Here is a 16,565-nt window from a genome sequence, read left to right as displayed (position 1 = left end):
ATATTCTTGGAGCCTTGGATTTTGCATACACGGTGCCCTCTACCGGATTCTGTCGAAACAGCATCCCCTATTAGCCAACTTCACCCTCGTGCGATCTGCGTTAATTAACTCAATACCCTGAATGAAATATATTATGTCCAAAGGACATCCGTCGAATTTGCATAAAACTACATGATTGTTAGTCATTAAGTGATTACCACAACACCAGTAATATGTTTCAATATTTTGTTTAAAATAACTTCCGCATGTTTCCATATGTTTAGTTATTTCATTTGTAACTCAGAGCGGCCTGCAGGGCCATCACGTCTCGCGGGCGGGCTCATTCGCTGCCCTCCAATCAGGACACGGCGCATGAGGGGAGCGAATTGGCGGGAAGAGCCTTCATTATTCCCTCAGGCTGCGGCGGTTTTTACCCAACGTTGCAGTCCTGGGTTTAATCACGGCCGACGCAGTAAAATACTGTGCGGGGAAAGAATTTTCCAATTACAGGCATTAAGATAGTAAGACGTTTTTGGGGTTTAATTGCTAAGACTGCCAATTTAGATAGCAAGTATTAGATTCTGCGGGCTGTCCTTTAGTTATGGAAGACTTTATAGTATATTTAACATATTTCATTACATATTACAGGTAGGAACTGGGGCTTGGTAGCGAGTACAGGAAGGAAAGGGCTTTGGGCATGAGTTCCTCTGAGGAGGTAAGGAAGCTAGAAAAACAGGCACATGCGACCATGTTAACAGGTTAAAAAAAGCCACATTACCCACGTGAGAAGCAGGTGTCAAGCCCTGAACACACTGGACACGTGGCGTGTGCGTCGCGGCCGCGGAAAGTATTTATTTCGGCGCCCATGTTAACAGGTTAGAGCGGCCACACTGCCAGGGCGCGCGGCTCATACCTCGCGGCAGCTGTGCCTCATCTAGGTAGTCGGAGTGGCGCGTGCGGTAATCTGCATAAATACTAGTTAAAAACCTGTTGATAATCATACTGACATCTTACCAGCAAAATTACATAACTATTACCTTTCACTGTAGTTTCATTGTCTAGGTCACATATCATAGACATGGAAAAAAATAATTAACCATTTTCAATTGCATGTTATTAAAAAAGAATGTGGAGGCTGTAATCGATCAGTTAACAAGGGGTGAAACGCAGTCGTTTTCAGGTAGGCTCTCGCTCTGAACGAAGTTAAAACAAACTCAAAAAACATAGAGGGATTCCTGTATATAAAAGTATTATTACTGGTGAGGGTGAAATGAGGCTTTAACAACCACCGAGTTCTTACAGCCGAATGATTTGCTGAAAGGTTAATTATGTGCGTTAAGAATGTGCGAATCCATACTGAAACTTAGTTTTTTTAAGAACGTTTCATTGTGAGAATACTTGAACACTGAACTATAGATTTTTCTACCTAGTATTTTAAATGTATATTATAGTTCGGGTAACCAGATAATTCATGTTAGGGAGGACACTTTGAGTTAGGATAGGATTTATAAACTACCTTTTCAATTAAAAGGACCTGTCACTTAGGCACGGAGTTCTTGCTATGTGCTGATTGGTAAGTCTGCTATTATCATGCATGCGTCATTAATGTTATTCTGAAACGGCTGGATGAGTCTTTCAATCAAAGAAACAAGTCAGTCAAACCACAAAAGAACTGGATTGTTTAGCCAAGCTCAGTAGCCTTTTAAGTAGTTTGTAAAACCAGAAGTGACAAAGGCTAGGCTTGTAACCACCCCACTGGCAAATTTTAATGTCAGCATTCTGGTGCCTACCCCTTACAACTTTGAACCGGCTTTCTAAAAGATCAAGTCAATTAACTGAAATGTTTTGATCTTTCATAACATTTGAACCATCACTTCACAGAAACATCTTGTGCTCCATGGACTTGGAGAATGTTGCAAAAACAGAATACACAAGGTATTACTAAAGGCATAATCAATAAACACCGATTCAACAGTTTTCTGTGATTACATCTAATATCAAAAATATTTATACGTTGAATCCCAAAATTAATGTGGAATTATCACTACAGTACGGTGGCCCTGAAGTGGAAATGTCGTTGTGTTTTTTGAAATGTCGTTGTGTTTTGCCCTTCAGGGCCACCGTACTACAGTATATAGGTCATTCTGACAAACTCATTATTGTAACATTTCCAGTATTTAAAATTATACTACAAATTATACAACTTCATTGTTTAAACTGTCGATTTTGCCTCTGAAGTAATCAGTTTTGTTTTATTATCATTCATTCCTGTAATAAAAAAAAGTATTTCATCAAATCCAAGGCAAGAGTTACCAAGATGAGATAAAAATAGGAGAACTATCAAGTAATTGAGCAATTTTACCTATTAGGGGAATATGGTTAAAAATATCAAATCAGACAACGAATGACAATTTTAATATACCTAAAAATCCATGTCAATTACACTACACAAAAAACAAACCCTGTATTTCACTGATTTATTTTTTCCAAAATTCAAGTTCATGAAAAAGATCCATACTTTAATATGGTTTAACTTATACTTGTGATGTACAGATAATTAATTTCCAATAAAAACACTGGTTGCAAGCATGTGCAGCCTGAATTTCAATACCTTGAAAAGGGCTAGATGCACAGATGGCAAAAAGAAAAGCGAGAGCATTGTATTATAAGTAGGGATTTCAAACAATAATTTTAATGCACACCTTCATGACTAATGGGATATACCACAGGTACATATAATCACATGCATTCAGCAGGCAGATGGAAAAAGTTTAATCCTGACTGCATTACTGGTCTAAAATCTAAAACCTATTTGGCAAATGGCTATGAAAACAGCAGCTTGACAACCACTGAAAGTACACTAAACATGGAAAATATAACCCTTCAATTGAATGTATACTGAAACTTGTGATAGTTTTATCTCATGTGTACCCCTGTCTGGCTATTTTTTTTACCTGAATGTTTTGCTTTTAGGTGTTCTGGGATTCTGTGCAACATCATAACCTAAACTCTTGTATAGTTTGCAAACAGGGATATTATAGATCTCAATCAAAATCTTTGCTCATAGAGTTTTCCCATTTGGGTATCAAAATACTGCATGCATTAGATAAAAAGGAAGGATAACATGAAAGAAGAACAAAATACTGTTCACCTTTAAGAATTTCCCCCTTGGATGAATGAAGTTTATCCTATCTTAATAACCTTTCCAACCAAAAACAAAATACTGTTCACCTTTAAGAATTTCCCCCTTGGATGAATAAAGTTTATCCTATCTTAATAACCTTTCCAACCAAAAACAAAATACTGTTCACCTTTAAGAATTTCCCCCTTGGATGAATAAAGTTTATCCTATCTTAATAACCTTTCCAACCAAAAACAAAATACTGTTCACCTTTAAGAATTTCCCCCTTGGATGAATAAAGTTTATCCTATCTTAATAACCTTTCCAACCAAAAACAAAATACTGTTCACCTTTAAGAATTTCCCCCTTGGATGAATAAAGTTTATCCTATCTTAATAACCTTTCCAACCAAAAACAAAATTTCCGCACTCACTAGCGACTTCTTTGACTCCGACACTCAAAATCTTCAGACCAACCAACAAAAAGCACAGGGATCACTCCTTTGAATTGACAGTTCAAAAATCAAAACAAATCAACCAGGTGTAGGAAGCGAGGCCTTGTTTGCCATGGATCCCATGATTTTCTGGGAATACTACAAGCCGTGAAATCAGCCTTCAGTGAAAACACCCCTTCGTACTTAATACATGCATTGGAACCTTGGTTTTGAATGTAACATTGCGTACCATGCGAGTGCTGTGGCTTTTCAGTAACAGTGTGCCTGTCCTGTAAAGCATGAAGTAGCATCATGGAGGCTTCTGTTCCCACACAGGAGAATTACACAGAAATCCAGGCCCATTTCTCCAAGGCTGAATGGGTGCGGCTTCAGAGATGGGAAAAATTGCGCTACAGGAACATGAAGAGGAACCACCAGGCTATGTTGGCCATTGGTAGATTTTGTGCATCGGTGTTGGGGTCACACAAATAACAAGAGCGTGACAATCCTCAACTGTCCCCGTTTTCTCTAGGGCTAAACTCCACTACACCAGCATTCATGAGAGGAGGCCGATCCAGGAGGATAACGGCAGAGGGGCCAGGCAATGATAAACGCAGTGATTCAGAGGAGGAGTGGACTCCCCACCTTCTGAGAAGGCTTCCGAGCAACACAGAAAGACGAGGTGAAACAGCCAATCACAGGGCTCCCACCATGACAGGTCATACTTTCACACAAAGCCTCATGCACTCATCAACATCATTAGAGCATAGGGGTGACCCGAACAATAAATAAGAGCGTTGTGGAAATGCCCTAAGGTGGTGCAGTTTGCCAGAAAGGCTGCTTTGTGTCTTCAGCATCCAGGAGTTTCCAGCCTCCATTTGGATGGTCCAGTCAGAGCAGAACCCCTGCTGTGGGATCAGAGTCGCATGTCACAGGCTAGGGAAGGAGGGTCTGTTTGCTAGTGATGGCCGATTCGCGGACGAATCGTTCTTTTTAACTCGGTTTTTTTAGTGAACGGTTTGAACCGATTTGTAAGTCTGAACGAATCGATTTTCAAAATTATTTTTAAATGTTTTTAAAACTGATCTTTGGCTATTCAACATCCAAAAGCATCCCCCGCGATTTTGGATTTATTTTTCATGTTCCGTCTGCGCTTGTCTTATCACTTTTAAGTTTATTCTTATGTTCGTCACTTACATTCGTCACTTTTGCGTTCGTAGATTTCCGTCTGGTGCCGAGAACACCCGAACAGCCGAGTACCTGGTCTGTAACTCGCTGACTCCAAAAACCCCGAGAGCCTGTTCGATGAACGAATCGAAAGTTACGGGTTTTCGGACACTCGGTCGGTGACTCAAACGAACGGTTCGCGAACCGATCCCAAGAGCCCTCGCGGCGTTGACTGCGGAAATGCAGTTACGCTGTTAAAAGGAATAAAATAAACGCAGCTCTTCATCATTTATCACAACAGTAAATTATTGCAGTTCTGTATAATAAAACTATATGTGTTTCATCAAAGAACAAACAGATATTTATTAACTTTGACGTTTACACAACAACGTATGCAAGTTTACTCATGCTCATTGTATGTGTATGTGTGATTGTATTGGTAATATTGCAGTTGTTGTTAACTGTGATACTCATGCACATGAATTTGGCTTAAGTAAAGAAAATAAGAACTATATATACACGCGTGTTTATTCAGCATCGACACCCTTTCTGCTTTTTATATATTGTTTTTTTTATTGTGAATAGTCAAGCTGAACATTTTTGTTGAACACCAGCGCTATCTTTCAGTCAAATAATGTAACCTTGAGACAGATTTATTATCCGATCCCATGATTCCTTGAGTCATATGGTCAGGCGCAAAAAAAAACGAAAAAAAAAGTGAATCATAGAATCGGTTTTAGAATCGATTCATTACAACGGACAGTTCGAAAGAATCGAATCAGTTAATTGAGCCGAACTTTCCATCATTACTGTTTGCTCAATGCAGGCTGTTTCTGGCTGTGCATTGTAACACTGCTTAACAGACACACGGTGTCATTTTGATTTTGTTGTAAGCTGACATTTTCCAGCAGTAAAACGACCATATCATCAACCAAAATTAGTGATACACCGATAAGGAAATTGCTGTTTGATACCAATAACCTATTTAGAAAACTTACAGAGATACTGATTGTTTTGGCAGGGTTCTACTTAAGTTTAAAGGGATGCCCCACCCAAATAAATAAAATAAATAAATGACATTCCAAAGTATGGAAAAAATCAAAGAGTATTTTTTTTATGGTAGGAAAATACCAACCCTGGCATAAAGCAACAGTATTATATTTTATAACAGTATTCAACTTATATATTTCTAACATTAATTGCATTCATTTATAAAGTATGGATCATTATTTTAATGGATATTATCAGTGGTAAATGCAGGCTTTCTGCAAAAACAACGTCCTGTATAATCTGATTAAATCAACAGTCATTCTGCCTTGTCATTTGGTTTTTGTAATGGAAGATGAAGGGTGCAGTATTTCAGGATGTGAATGTGAAGCTGACTGGTTCTCTTCTGTTGAAAAATAGTGAGAGTAGGAGAGGCAAGCTGAGTGTGAAACCTCCAAACCCAGGCAGTTCCGAGTACTGACATGAACAGCCAAAACAGCAATTGTTTTGGTACATTTGGGGGTTATGAAGTTTGTACTTCTATGTCCACCAGTCAAACCACCGGTGTTGTGTTACTCTGTGCACTTCAGGTATGTCAGAGAGCCTGCATTGTGAGCAGCATACTGTGAACATGACTGGCTACAGACGTGGTTGTAATCTGCGCAACACACCGAAGATACTCTACACAGAGGGAGAGGAGCTCAGAGATGATGATTACCTCTGTGAGTGGTTTATGGCTGAAGGAAATACCCCTTCACAAAGAGTGGTTTGTACTTACTGCAGACACGTTGGACTATCCAGATGGCGCCAACGTGCCCCGCAACCATGTACTTTAACACCAGGCCTGGGGTAGCACTGTAGAACAAACCTGTGGGTTCATGAAGTGTGGTACGGAAGTTCCATTAAAAATGACAGACTAATGGGTACTCACAGCATGCAATGACATAAACAGGTATATGACATTGCAGTTTTGAACATGTTTTGTTTTAGCTTACGGCCATCTGTGAGTCATTATAACCCCGTAGTGAGGAATCATATAAATGCTGGTATTTCCAGACTTCCTCTGCTGACCAAAATTTTCAAATGAGTTGAGAACTTTGTGAATGTGACACTTGTTGAAGCAAAATCTTGGTCTGGATTTGTACTTTGTAGACCTGAACTTTCCACCTCTGGAAAATTACTCACAGCATAACGGCCATGTCCTCAGTAAGCATGAATCAGCCCTAACAAAGCTGTGTGGTGTCCCCTTTTTCTTGTTTGTTTTCTTGTTTTAGGGTATGGTGTTGTATTTACTCTGTTTCTGTGTGTAATCCATGTTCCTGTTCTTTCTTCATCAGATTGTGAGGATTGTATGTCCTTCTTTACTGAGCAGTGTGAGGTCCATGGTCCTCCTGTCTTCATCTCTGACTCTTCTGCAGTCATGGGGGTCCCCGGCAGGGCCCTCCTTACCCTACCCCCTGGTTTAGAGGTTCGGTCATCCAGCATCCCTGGGGCAGGCCAAGGGGTGTTTAACCAGGGGCAGACTGTACCCAGAGGAGTGCATTACGGTCCCTATGAAGGAGAAGTCACGGACAGAGAGCAGGCCATTGACAGCGGCTACTCCTGGGTGGTGAGACTAAGCATGCAACAGTGAGGAAGGTGTATACAGCGTTTACAGTTATTTTGTTAAAGATAATTCTTTCTTTATAAAAAAATTTTTTTCTAGGAATAAATTTCAGTTACTGAAACGTTGGATTTTTCTCAATTTTTCTATGTGACATGAAGCTACTTCACCAAAAGGTGGATTTTTTTCTAAGCCTTTTTACAAATCTTTACAAGAGGTACCAATAATTGTAGAGGGCGCTATACTGTGTATAACCACAGGAGAAATTCATGTCTTCTTAATACTTTACAGTTGAAAGTTCTTTACTGGCATAACTTGAGTGGGGTGATGTCTATTACTCACAGGCCTGTGGTTTCAGGTTTACAAGGGCAAACAGTGTGAGACATACATTGATGCCAGGAGAGAATCACACTCCAACTGGATGAGGTGAGATGACACCATTACTGAGTCTCTGTCCGTGTTGCAGTCATACATACATACATACATATAGTATGTATACTGGTCATGTCTGCCTCTGCCTGTGTGTCAGGTATGTGAACTGTGCCCGTGATGATGAGGAGCAGAACCTGGTAGCCTTCCAGCACAAAGGGAACATCTTGTATCGCTGCTGCAAGCCCATTGCCCCCAGGCAGGAGCTCCTGGTATGGTATGGGGAAGATTATGCCAAGGATCTGGGCATCACCTTTGATTACTTGTGGAGTAAGAAGTGCTCTTCAGAAGGTATCTGTGTTTAACATGCTTTTTTTTCTTATTTCTATTAACCCTGTCCCAGTTCAGTACTGACTGATTTGTCTCTATCTTGTCCCCAGCAAGGAGAGTGGTGGAATCCTCCCAAGGATTCCCATGTTCTCAGTGTCCCTTCTCCTTCACAGCGGAGATTTTCCTGCAGAGACACGTCAAAAGATCTCACCCTGAGGAGTATGTCAGACAACTGAGGGCTGGATCTGTAAATGCATCCCAGCATTTCTCAACTTCTGCTGGCCGCAGTACTGCTCAGCCCAGTACCAACACACTCGATACCCTGGAAGGAGCAGGTTCAGACACTCCTACAGCACGACAGGAATCCAAGACCGAAAAGACACTCAATATAAAGAGCAGTCGTAAAATATACCAGCGGATTCACACAGGGGAGAGGCCCTACCAGTGCACTCAATGTGGGAAGAGCTTCAGTTGGTTAGGATCCCTAAAGAGACACCAGAGGACTCACACAGGGGAGAGGCCCTACCAGTGCACTCAATGTGGGAAGAGCTTCAGTCAGTTAGGAGACCTAAAGAAACACCAGAGGACTCACACAGGGGAGAGGCCCTACCAGTGCACTCAATGTGGGAAGAGCTTCAGTCAGTTAGGAGACCTAAAGAAACACCAGAGGACTCACACAGGGGAGAGGCCCTACCAGTGCACTCAATGTGGGAAGAGCTTCAGTCGGTTAGGATCCCTAAAGACACACCAGAGGACTCACACAGGGGAGAGGCCCTACCAGTGCACTCAATGTGGGAAGAGCTTCAGTCGGTTAGGATACCTAAAGACACACCAGAGGACTCACACAGGGGAGAGGCCCTACCAGTGCACTCAATGTGGGAAGAGCTTCAGTCAGTTAGAAAACCTAAAGAAACACCAGATGACTCACACAGGGGAGAGGCCCTACCAGTGCACTCAATGTGGGAAGAGCTTCAGTCAGTTAGGATCCCTAAAGAGACACCAGAGGACTCACACAGGGGAGAGGCCCTACCAGTGCACTCAATGTGAGAAGAGCTTCAGTCAGTTAGGAGACCTAAAGAAACACCAGAGGACTCACACAGGGGAGAGGCCCTACCAGTGCACTCAATGTGGGAAGAGCTTCAGTCAGTTAGGATCCCTAAAGAGACACCAGAGGACTCACACAGGGGAGAGGCCCTACCAGTGCACTCAATGTGGGAAGAGCTTCAGTCGGTTAGGATACCTAAAGACACACCAGAGGACCAGAGGACTCATTGAGTTCATAGTTCATCATCACAGTCAGTCAAATAAGTGAGTGTTCTTAAATATTTTACATTGTATTTTTGTTTTTAAGGTGTGTGTGTGTGTTGGGGGGGGGGGGGGGGGGGGGTTGTCAGTCCTGTTGCTGTTTAGGTTTTTTGTTTAACAAAGATTCAGAGAGATAATGTGTAATAATTTACAATATTTTTAGGAAGTCTTCAGCTACACTAAATTAGAAAGCTGAAAAATTACATTTTAAGTGAAATTTGACTAACATGGATTAACAACGAATGTGGTGAATCACACTTTTCACACATATTCACCTGAAATAATTTTTTTCTTGCTAAATGTTAGTTGTAGAATTTTTATGTGCTGTTACTATTGGTGATAAAATTCAGTTGCGTACTATGTTTCCGTGAGGATTGCTTAATGTTGTGACTAGTCTTTCTCTACGCTCTGCAGTACAAAGGCATAAAAGTAATCGGGCCAATTCGCCTCCCAGACGCAGGTGTCGTTGTGACTGTCTTTTGCGGCTGCATCCATAGCCATCGGCTGGCTACTGCAGATCGTCGATAAAACATGGCGCTGGAATTGCAGTTAGCTCTGGTTAGAGGACTCAAAAAACAACCAAAACCGGTGCTGAAAGTGGAATTGATATTCTTTAGATGCGTAAATGTGCCGATGACATCTTTTCAGACAATTTTCAGTATTTACGTAGTTTGACCTCACCCTTCTTTTGTAAACCGGAATAGAAATACGGTCTTTGCTGGTTCTGCAGTAAAGCTTGTGTTTTATCCGGAGACAGCGTAGTACCAAAAACAATTACATTTTTTTTTATCTTGGGCACACAATGTATTATCTTGAACGAACAATAAATTTAAACGTGTAAACATGTGCGCACACAATAACAGGGCTGTCAAGTTTTGAAGACAGGCAAGAGTGACATACCATTGGATGCCTTTTCATTGGTTGTTGTGTTGTATTTTACCCAGATACAATAGTACTATTTTCTGATTGGCTATCGTGTAGGCCCTTTCTTTTTTTTTTGATTGGCTGGTAAGTGACAGGCTCTTGGGGCAAATCTTCTCCGACTTCATAAAAGAGGCGTGTTTCCGACGGGAAGCGACGTTTTTCTTGACGTTTCGTGACGTTTTCATCCGAGTTCCGACTTGGAGAGAAATAATCGAACGCACCATAATGTCACTCAACTCATAATTTCCGAGTTCCGAGAGAAAAACGGAACGCACCATTAGACTCCAGCGGAGACACGCTTGTTTTATAGTGAGGCACTACTGTGCCGCGGTCTGGGGAAAAATTGGGCTCTGCGGCATATTAGCCTACAAATTATTTTTCCGCGTGAGAAATACAATGTGTGGCGGGAGTGCGTGACAAAAGACTGAAAAGAGTGACTGTCACTCTCAATGCGTGACACTTGAGAGCCCTGCAATAATTCACTTGTGCACCCAAGATAATTATCTTATTCGCACAATATATAATGAGCGCAGAAGAGATTGTATTTTACGTACTAGATAATCAGGGCATTGAGCACACTTACGTGAACACGTAGTGGCGAGTACAGCTCATAAAATGTCTATTTACATCTTGAAAAGCCTTACAAAAACATTCTTGTTACATACGATAGTTAGCCTCATATTCGATATTCAGTTTGATGTGTTTTATCAAAAGCAAGCCGGGTGGATTTTAATCACAGCTTCTAATTGATGCCCAGAACACAGCGACGGACACCGATCATTTCTGCGATGCAAGCCCTTTCACAGTTTGTTTTGTCTTGTTAATAGTTACGAAAATAGAGTGTTTCAGCTGTAAGTAGATATTGGTTTAGCAGATTTCTTTACTTGCGAATTCTAATTAATTTATTTTGAATGGTCGCAAGAGAACTTCACGTTCACTTAAAGTCAGGCGCCCCGAGTGTCCATTCATAGCACAAAGGATTTATAACTGTTATAATAAGTCTGGAACAACATGAGACAGATAGTAAAAAGTGTGCATGTCCATCTATCTATCCATCCTTTTCTGTATTTTCTTATCCTATTCAAGGTAGCAGGGGGTTCGGAGCCTTTGGGCGCAAGGCAGAGGACAACCCAGTATGGTGTGCCAACCCTTCACAGGGCACACTCACATGGGCTAATAACTCTAAAATTAAATAAGGCACATCACATACATTATAGTTTAATCGGTTCACTAGGAGAGTGCACAATATTAAGTGGTCATTTATTGCACAAAGTAAATAATAAAGGTAGATCTTCCGGAGCAGGATTGGTGAGCATTGCTGATTCCTGGCATACTTTATGAAGTTACACTGAAGCGATATTACGTCAGAGGAAGTGGCGTCACACAATAACAGGTCACTTAGTGACTGTTGGATGTATGTGATACTGGGGGATTTTTAATGTTCCTTATTTTTGCACAATGATTTTCAAACTTTAAATATTTTATATTGGTATAAACATACTTGCTTAAGTGTAACTTTATTAAATGTCCTTGGAATCAGCCACACTTTAAACAATGGTCACCAACCCTGCACCTGAAGATCTACCTTTATTAGTTATTAGTTTAATGTTACCTATAACCTGTACAATTCAAAGGAAAAACAAAGAAGTCTGTTAGGGGGAAAATATAAAAAATAAAAAACGTACAATAAGCTAGTTGCAGAAATGTGCATACTCTACTACTCTGTATAAGCACCTTTGTGTGCACAAGACAAGGTAAAAAAGATGTAAAAAAATAAATAATAATACCAGCTTTGAGAACTAGTAATTAGAATAGAATAGAATATTCCTTTAATGTCCATCAAATTTACATCAGATGGAAATTCATCTTTAACAGTGACGTAAGCACACAATACAAACAAGACTATACACAATAAACATATATCAATACAACTAAATATAAATAAAATGTTAAAATCAAAAAAATTTAACATAAATAAATTTAAAACAAAATACATAAAATACCTGTATAATAACACTATCTGCTAATAAAAAAGTCTTTGTTAAGAATAGTTACAGCTGACGGAACAAATGACCGCTTGTAGCCTTTTTTCTTGGCTAACGGGACTACAAGTCTCCTGCATTATGGAGTAGCACTTTGGGCAATATATATGATATATTAGACAGAGGCTCTTGGTGTTCTTCAAGAATCTCTGAGTGATGCTACCTCTCCTCCAGACCTAGAGAAACAAGCTGAGCTCAATTCGGCTTCCACCGCATCTAGGCAGATGCTCTGGGTGGGTCGTTGGACTTCTGCGACATCTGCGGTAGCTCACAAGGCATGGGGTTCTGTTCTCAGGTTTTGGCCGGGCCTGGTTAACCTGGCATCACTGATCCTCAACCAGGACAAGGGCAGTGAAGGTATATGGAGGAGCGGATGGATTTCAGCTTTTCTCGTCCTGTGTGCCTTGCTGTGCTTTTTGGTCATTTCACCCTAAAAACCAAACAATAATGCATTAAAAACTGCCAAAAGAGGAAATACTTTGAGTGAGGAGACAGTTGGGTGTTTAACCTGTTTGTAGCAGTGAACAGCGAGCTGTAAATCACTGACTCCTGCTGTATCTGCTCTGTCACCAGAGGCCTAAACAACAAAAGCATGATCAGCATCGCAAACCCCCGGGAGATGCAAAAACATGGGAAAAGGCCTGAGTGCCAGGTATGGGGGCTCTTTCCTGGACAGAGTCCACAAAGTGGGCACCCTGCAGCATAACATCGATGCACATATGGCTGAAGCGCTACGTGAGAGAACGGAGACATGGAGAGGAGTATTTTAAGAGCTGCTAAGCCAGAGGCTCCGTGTTGAAGATGCACTGTAGCACCGTAGCAGCTGGCTCTGCCGAGATCACGCAGCGCTGACAACCATACCGCTTCACTGGTGGCTTGGTGTTAAAATGAAGAGCAGCATAGTTGACTTCTTCCTCCTGGGGAGAGGCGTCCAGTCCCTGCACCATGCTTGGGGGATATGTGCTTTCCTTGTCAGGACCATGAACGTGCTCATCTGCAATCTTCAGAAAATAGGACAGACAGGGTCTCCAGTGAAGCCATCTCAGTAAACTTAAACTTTAGAACTGAGAGGCGTCATTTAAACCTGTGTTCTCACTGTCCCTGATGTTACTTTCCTCAGCTGGCTGCCCTTCGTCCTGCAAGACAGCAAGTTAACCCAGTTTGCCAAAAGAATGCTGCCGTTTTGTCTTTGTTTCAGTTTTTTGTCTTAAACAGAAGAAACAGTATGTGATGATAAAACCCACCTCTTCACAACAATGGCCACCAGAAAAACAGCAATCAGAACAAGCAATACCACCCCCACTATAATCAGTGTTGTGGTCATGTGAGATTCATCTGTAGAGACAAGAATAAAATTGTGTTTTTAAAAAATTAGTATCACTTGTTCATCAAATCCTGTTTAATTCAATGTGATTACACACATCAGTCGGGTTTCTGTTCTAGTTCAATGTGGGACAGTTTTTATACCTCAGAATTTGAGTAGATAAATTACGAGTCGTAAATATTCTTTAATCAGCATTTTTGTTTTTAATAACTCCATTCAGAGGGCAGCATGTTGTCCCAGTGTGTGACATTGTCACTTTGGTCTTCCAGCGTTGTGGGTTGTATTCCTGCACCTGTGCATTGAGTTTGCATCTTCTCAGTCAGGTGCATTGGTCTTGCTTAATTGCCAATAGTATGGGAGTGAGTTCCCAATACATTAACAATTACCTTAAATTTTACAGAGACTGTCACTTTGCAGTATAATATTGGATAATCTGAGTACAGATCAGACCAACCGCCTGGACTTATGAGCTCTCTGACAAGTAGGTATTGTACACTGTACGAGAACTTTGGTCGTGGAAACGGCAGTGTGGCATTTCAGCGTCAAGCATCTCATCTTGCATCACTTATAAATATGCAAATTATATAAATGGTGCAAAGGTGACACAAACCCACTCGGTAAGGGGTGGATCCTCAGTTAACGACCTATTCGCTTAACGACGTAGTCGTAGGAACGGAACTCGGCCATTATGTGAGGAGTGTCTGTGTTTTGCAGATGTGCAGGGCATTCTGGGGAAAAAGGCATAAATGTTTGTCTAGCCAGTCATGTACAACCATCTTCGGCCATATGTGTGATACACCTTAATAACCTTTTTAAAGTACAGGATATTTCCAGAGTGAATGTAACAGACCTACAGTGGCCCTGAAGTGCAAAACATAACATATACCGATAAAAGGTAAAAATATTGAGAAAACGCAAAGAACAAGTTTTTTGCATTTTGTATCATACAGACAACATTAACAGCTACCTGAATTAAATACAACATACTAAAACTCTTCTAAAACATCAACTGTAAATGTTAGACTGCAAATGTTGTAATTAAAGAATCAAGTGACATACTCACATTGAGTATTTAGTATGAAAACGTCAGACACAGTCTCATTATGTCCTTTTAAAGCACATGAGTATTTTCCAAGGTGATGGTAGGAGACAGGATCAAACTGAAGTGTGGGCTGTGTCTCTGAAAGTGGCTGTTCGTCCTTAAACCAGGTGAATTCTGATTGGTTGCGAGGGCACCTCCCTGTGTCACATGTCAGATTCACAGAGTCTCCTTCTCTTAATGTACCATTTCCTCCAGATGATGTCATCACCACCCTCAATTCTGAAATATATCAGTGTGTATTAGACCATCAATTACAATAATACCTGAATGTGACACTCATACCTTATCAAGGCTGATTATTTCTAAGACTTCAGTAATTATATAGTGTCAGTATACAGCTAAATTGTGTTTTAATCATTTTATTTGAATGTCAGAAATGTTCAGTAGGTCTTTCTAACACTAAAAGCAGCTGAACTGAAATGGTGGGCATATGTAGTCTTATGGTCAACATTTAACATTTTTCTAAATCTGCAGATATTCTAACTGGTAGTTCATGAATAATTAGAAAATGAAAATTTATTTGGTTGTGCATGAGAAACATTCAGTAGTTCCTTACTGTATGAATTAATAGCTAAACTGAAATGATTCAAAAATAAAGTCTTACCATGAACATATACATTCAGTCCCAGTTGACTTGTCCATTGTCCAGCAGGTCTATCAGTTTTAAACCTGAATCTGTACACTCCAGCATCAGTTTTTCTAGTGTTAGTTATCTTTAAAGTGCAGTTTTTCTTTTTGTCCCCCAAACATTCTGCCCTGTGACTATTAGGCTTCATGTTCTCACTCTGTCCTAGTCTGGGTTTGGCTTCAGTTAGGTTGAAATTTTCACTGTGACAGACATATGATGTCTCAATACAGTCAATGTCTTGCTGACACCACATTATCTCCTTAACATTGTGTCCAGGTGGATAATCATACTGACAGTGAATGAGCACAGTAGATCCTCTCACTGTGCAGACTGGATTATTTTGATAATTTACATTCCAGTTATTACACCCTAAAAGACAGAAATATCACTGTATGGTAACAGATTTAGAGAAGTTCAAAAAGTCTTAAACTGAACTGGATATACTTACAGGAAATTATACAGTGAAGCACTGTAATATCTATTCCAAACTTCAATACTATTGAAATAACATGATTCTCTAGGTTTTTAATAAATAAATGAATAATCAATTTAAATCTGAGAGTCCTGTTTACACATATTTGTGTTTTTACTTTGGTTATTTAGATGAAGATACAGGAACAAAGCATCTGATATATATACCTTTGATCTTTCATTCTGCAGCACTGTGGTGCAGCATGTTTGACTTTGAAATTGTGCTATATAATTTAACTGATTGATACAAACTGTGTCAGTAACCATATATTTACATGCTGTAATCATCCCAGCCAATACTCCTGCTAATTGCTAACCAGGAACACAGAGAATGTGAGTGATTTTCTCACCAGGTAGCATGACTAGCGTCAGTCCCCATAAGGAAAGTGCGTCTCCAGGTCCCATCTCTGCTGTTGTGTCTGCTTTGAGTAGCCTGCCAAAGTTATCGGAACTTACTAGCCTGTCAGGGTTTGCAGAAGTTAAATTATAAAAAACACATTTCGCAATCCATCCATTATTTTGCCCAACTACCACAACGTGATATCCATAGGAAGGGACATCCATAGACTTTTATAGATTTTTTATTATTTGTGGTCTTTATTGGAGTTTTTTTATTTATTTTACCGGCCCATGTCACAAAAACCAGATCAGTGGCTGGGGTTGGGTCTGCCAAGGCCTGTTACTTCGACTGCTGCTCGACCCACTGTGCACCGGACCCATATGGCTTCTCCTGCAGGTGGTGGGCCCAGAGGAGAGCCATCCCATGTTGCTCACTGTGGC

General features: G+C 40.6%; 1 protein-coding gene and 1 long non-coding RNA gene across 11 annotated transcripts; one reads left to right on the top strand and one right to left on the bottom strand.

Moving 5' to 3' along the window:
- Nucleotides 1-113: 113 nt before the first annotated feature.
- On the top strand, nucleotides 114-12,973 carry LOC111859014 (uncharacterized). Of its 7 annotated transcripts, none has more exons than XM_072713911.1 (11): nucleotides 115-500; nucleotides 628-694; nucleotides 1,861-1,914; nucleotides 3,870-3,987; nucleotides 4,066-4,215; nucleotides 6,278-6,409; nucleotides 7,106-7,296; nucleotides 7,649-7,716; nucleotides 7,820-8,010; nucleotides 8,100-9,297; nucleotides 12,834-12,973. In XM_072713911.1, the coding sequence occupies exons 2-11, from the start codon at nucleotides 677-679 to the stop codon at nucleotides 12,964-12,966; spliced, it is 2,253 nt and encodes a 750-aa protein (XP_072570012.1). In that variant the 5' UTR covers nucleotides 115-500; nucleotides 628-676; the 3' UTR covers nucleotides 12,967-12,973. The 7 variants fall into 7 exon arrangements, with proteins under 7 accessions (XP_072570014.1, XP_072570012.1, XP_072570008.1 ...); XM_072713907.1 differs by having other exon boundaries at nucleotides 117-500; nucleotides 7,025-7,296; XM_072713913.1 differs by lacking the exon at nucleotides 6,278-6,409 and having other exon boundaries at nucleotides 114-500.
- On the bottom strand, nucleotides 12,025-16,242 carry LOC111859018 (uncharacterized). 4 transcript variants are annotated; one of them, XR_011992282.1, is made up of 7 exons: nucleotides 16,136-16,242; nucleotides 15,291-15,683; nucleotides 14,648-14,905; nucleotides 14,199-14,312; nucleotides 13,505-13,595; nucleotides 12,769-13,396; nucleotides 12,025-12,690 (listed from the first exon to the last, which is right to left on the bottom strand). It is a non-coding gene; the product is annotated as an uncharacterized lncRNA (long non-coding RNA). The 4 variants fall into 4 exon arrangements; XR_011992281.1 differs by lacking the exon at nucleotides 14,199-14,312 and having other exon boundaries at nucleotides 12,769-12,837; nucleotides 13,122-13,396; XR_011992280.1 differs by lacking the exon at nucleotides 14,199-14,312 and having other exon boundaries at nucleotides 12,769-13,261; nucleotides 13,345-13,396.
- Between the last annotated feature and the right edge of the window lie 323 nt (nucleotides 16,243-16,565).

The sequence above is a fragment of the Paramormyrops kingsleyae genome, chromosome 7, assembly GCF_048594095.1.
Source record: "Paramormyrops kingsleyae isolate MSU_618 chromosome 7, PKINGS_0.4, whole genome shotgun sequence".
NCBI lineage: Eukaryota > Metazoa > Chordata > Actinopteri > Osteoglossiformes > Mormyridae > Paramormyrops > Paramormyrops kingsleyae.
The sequence above is the reverse complement of the archived record's forward strand: the minus strand, read 5'-3'. Positions and strand labels throughout refer to the sequence as shown.

What these genes read in the sequence shown, in the direction of transcription:
- LOC111859014 (XM_072713907.1), top strand. An exon ending in GAGCAACACAGAAAGACGAG is followed by an intron (nt 4,216 to 6,277) that starts GTGAAACAGCCA and finishes TGTGCACTTCAG; the next exon opens with GTATGTCAGAGAGCCTGCAT. An exon ending in CATCACAGTCAGTCAAATAA is followed by an intron (nt 9,298 to 12,833) that starts GTGAGTGTTCTT and finishes CTCTGTCACCAG; the next exon opens with AGGCCTAAACAACAAAAGCA.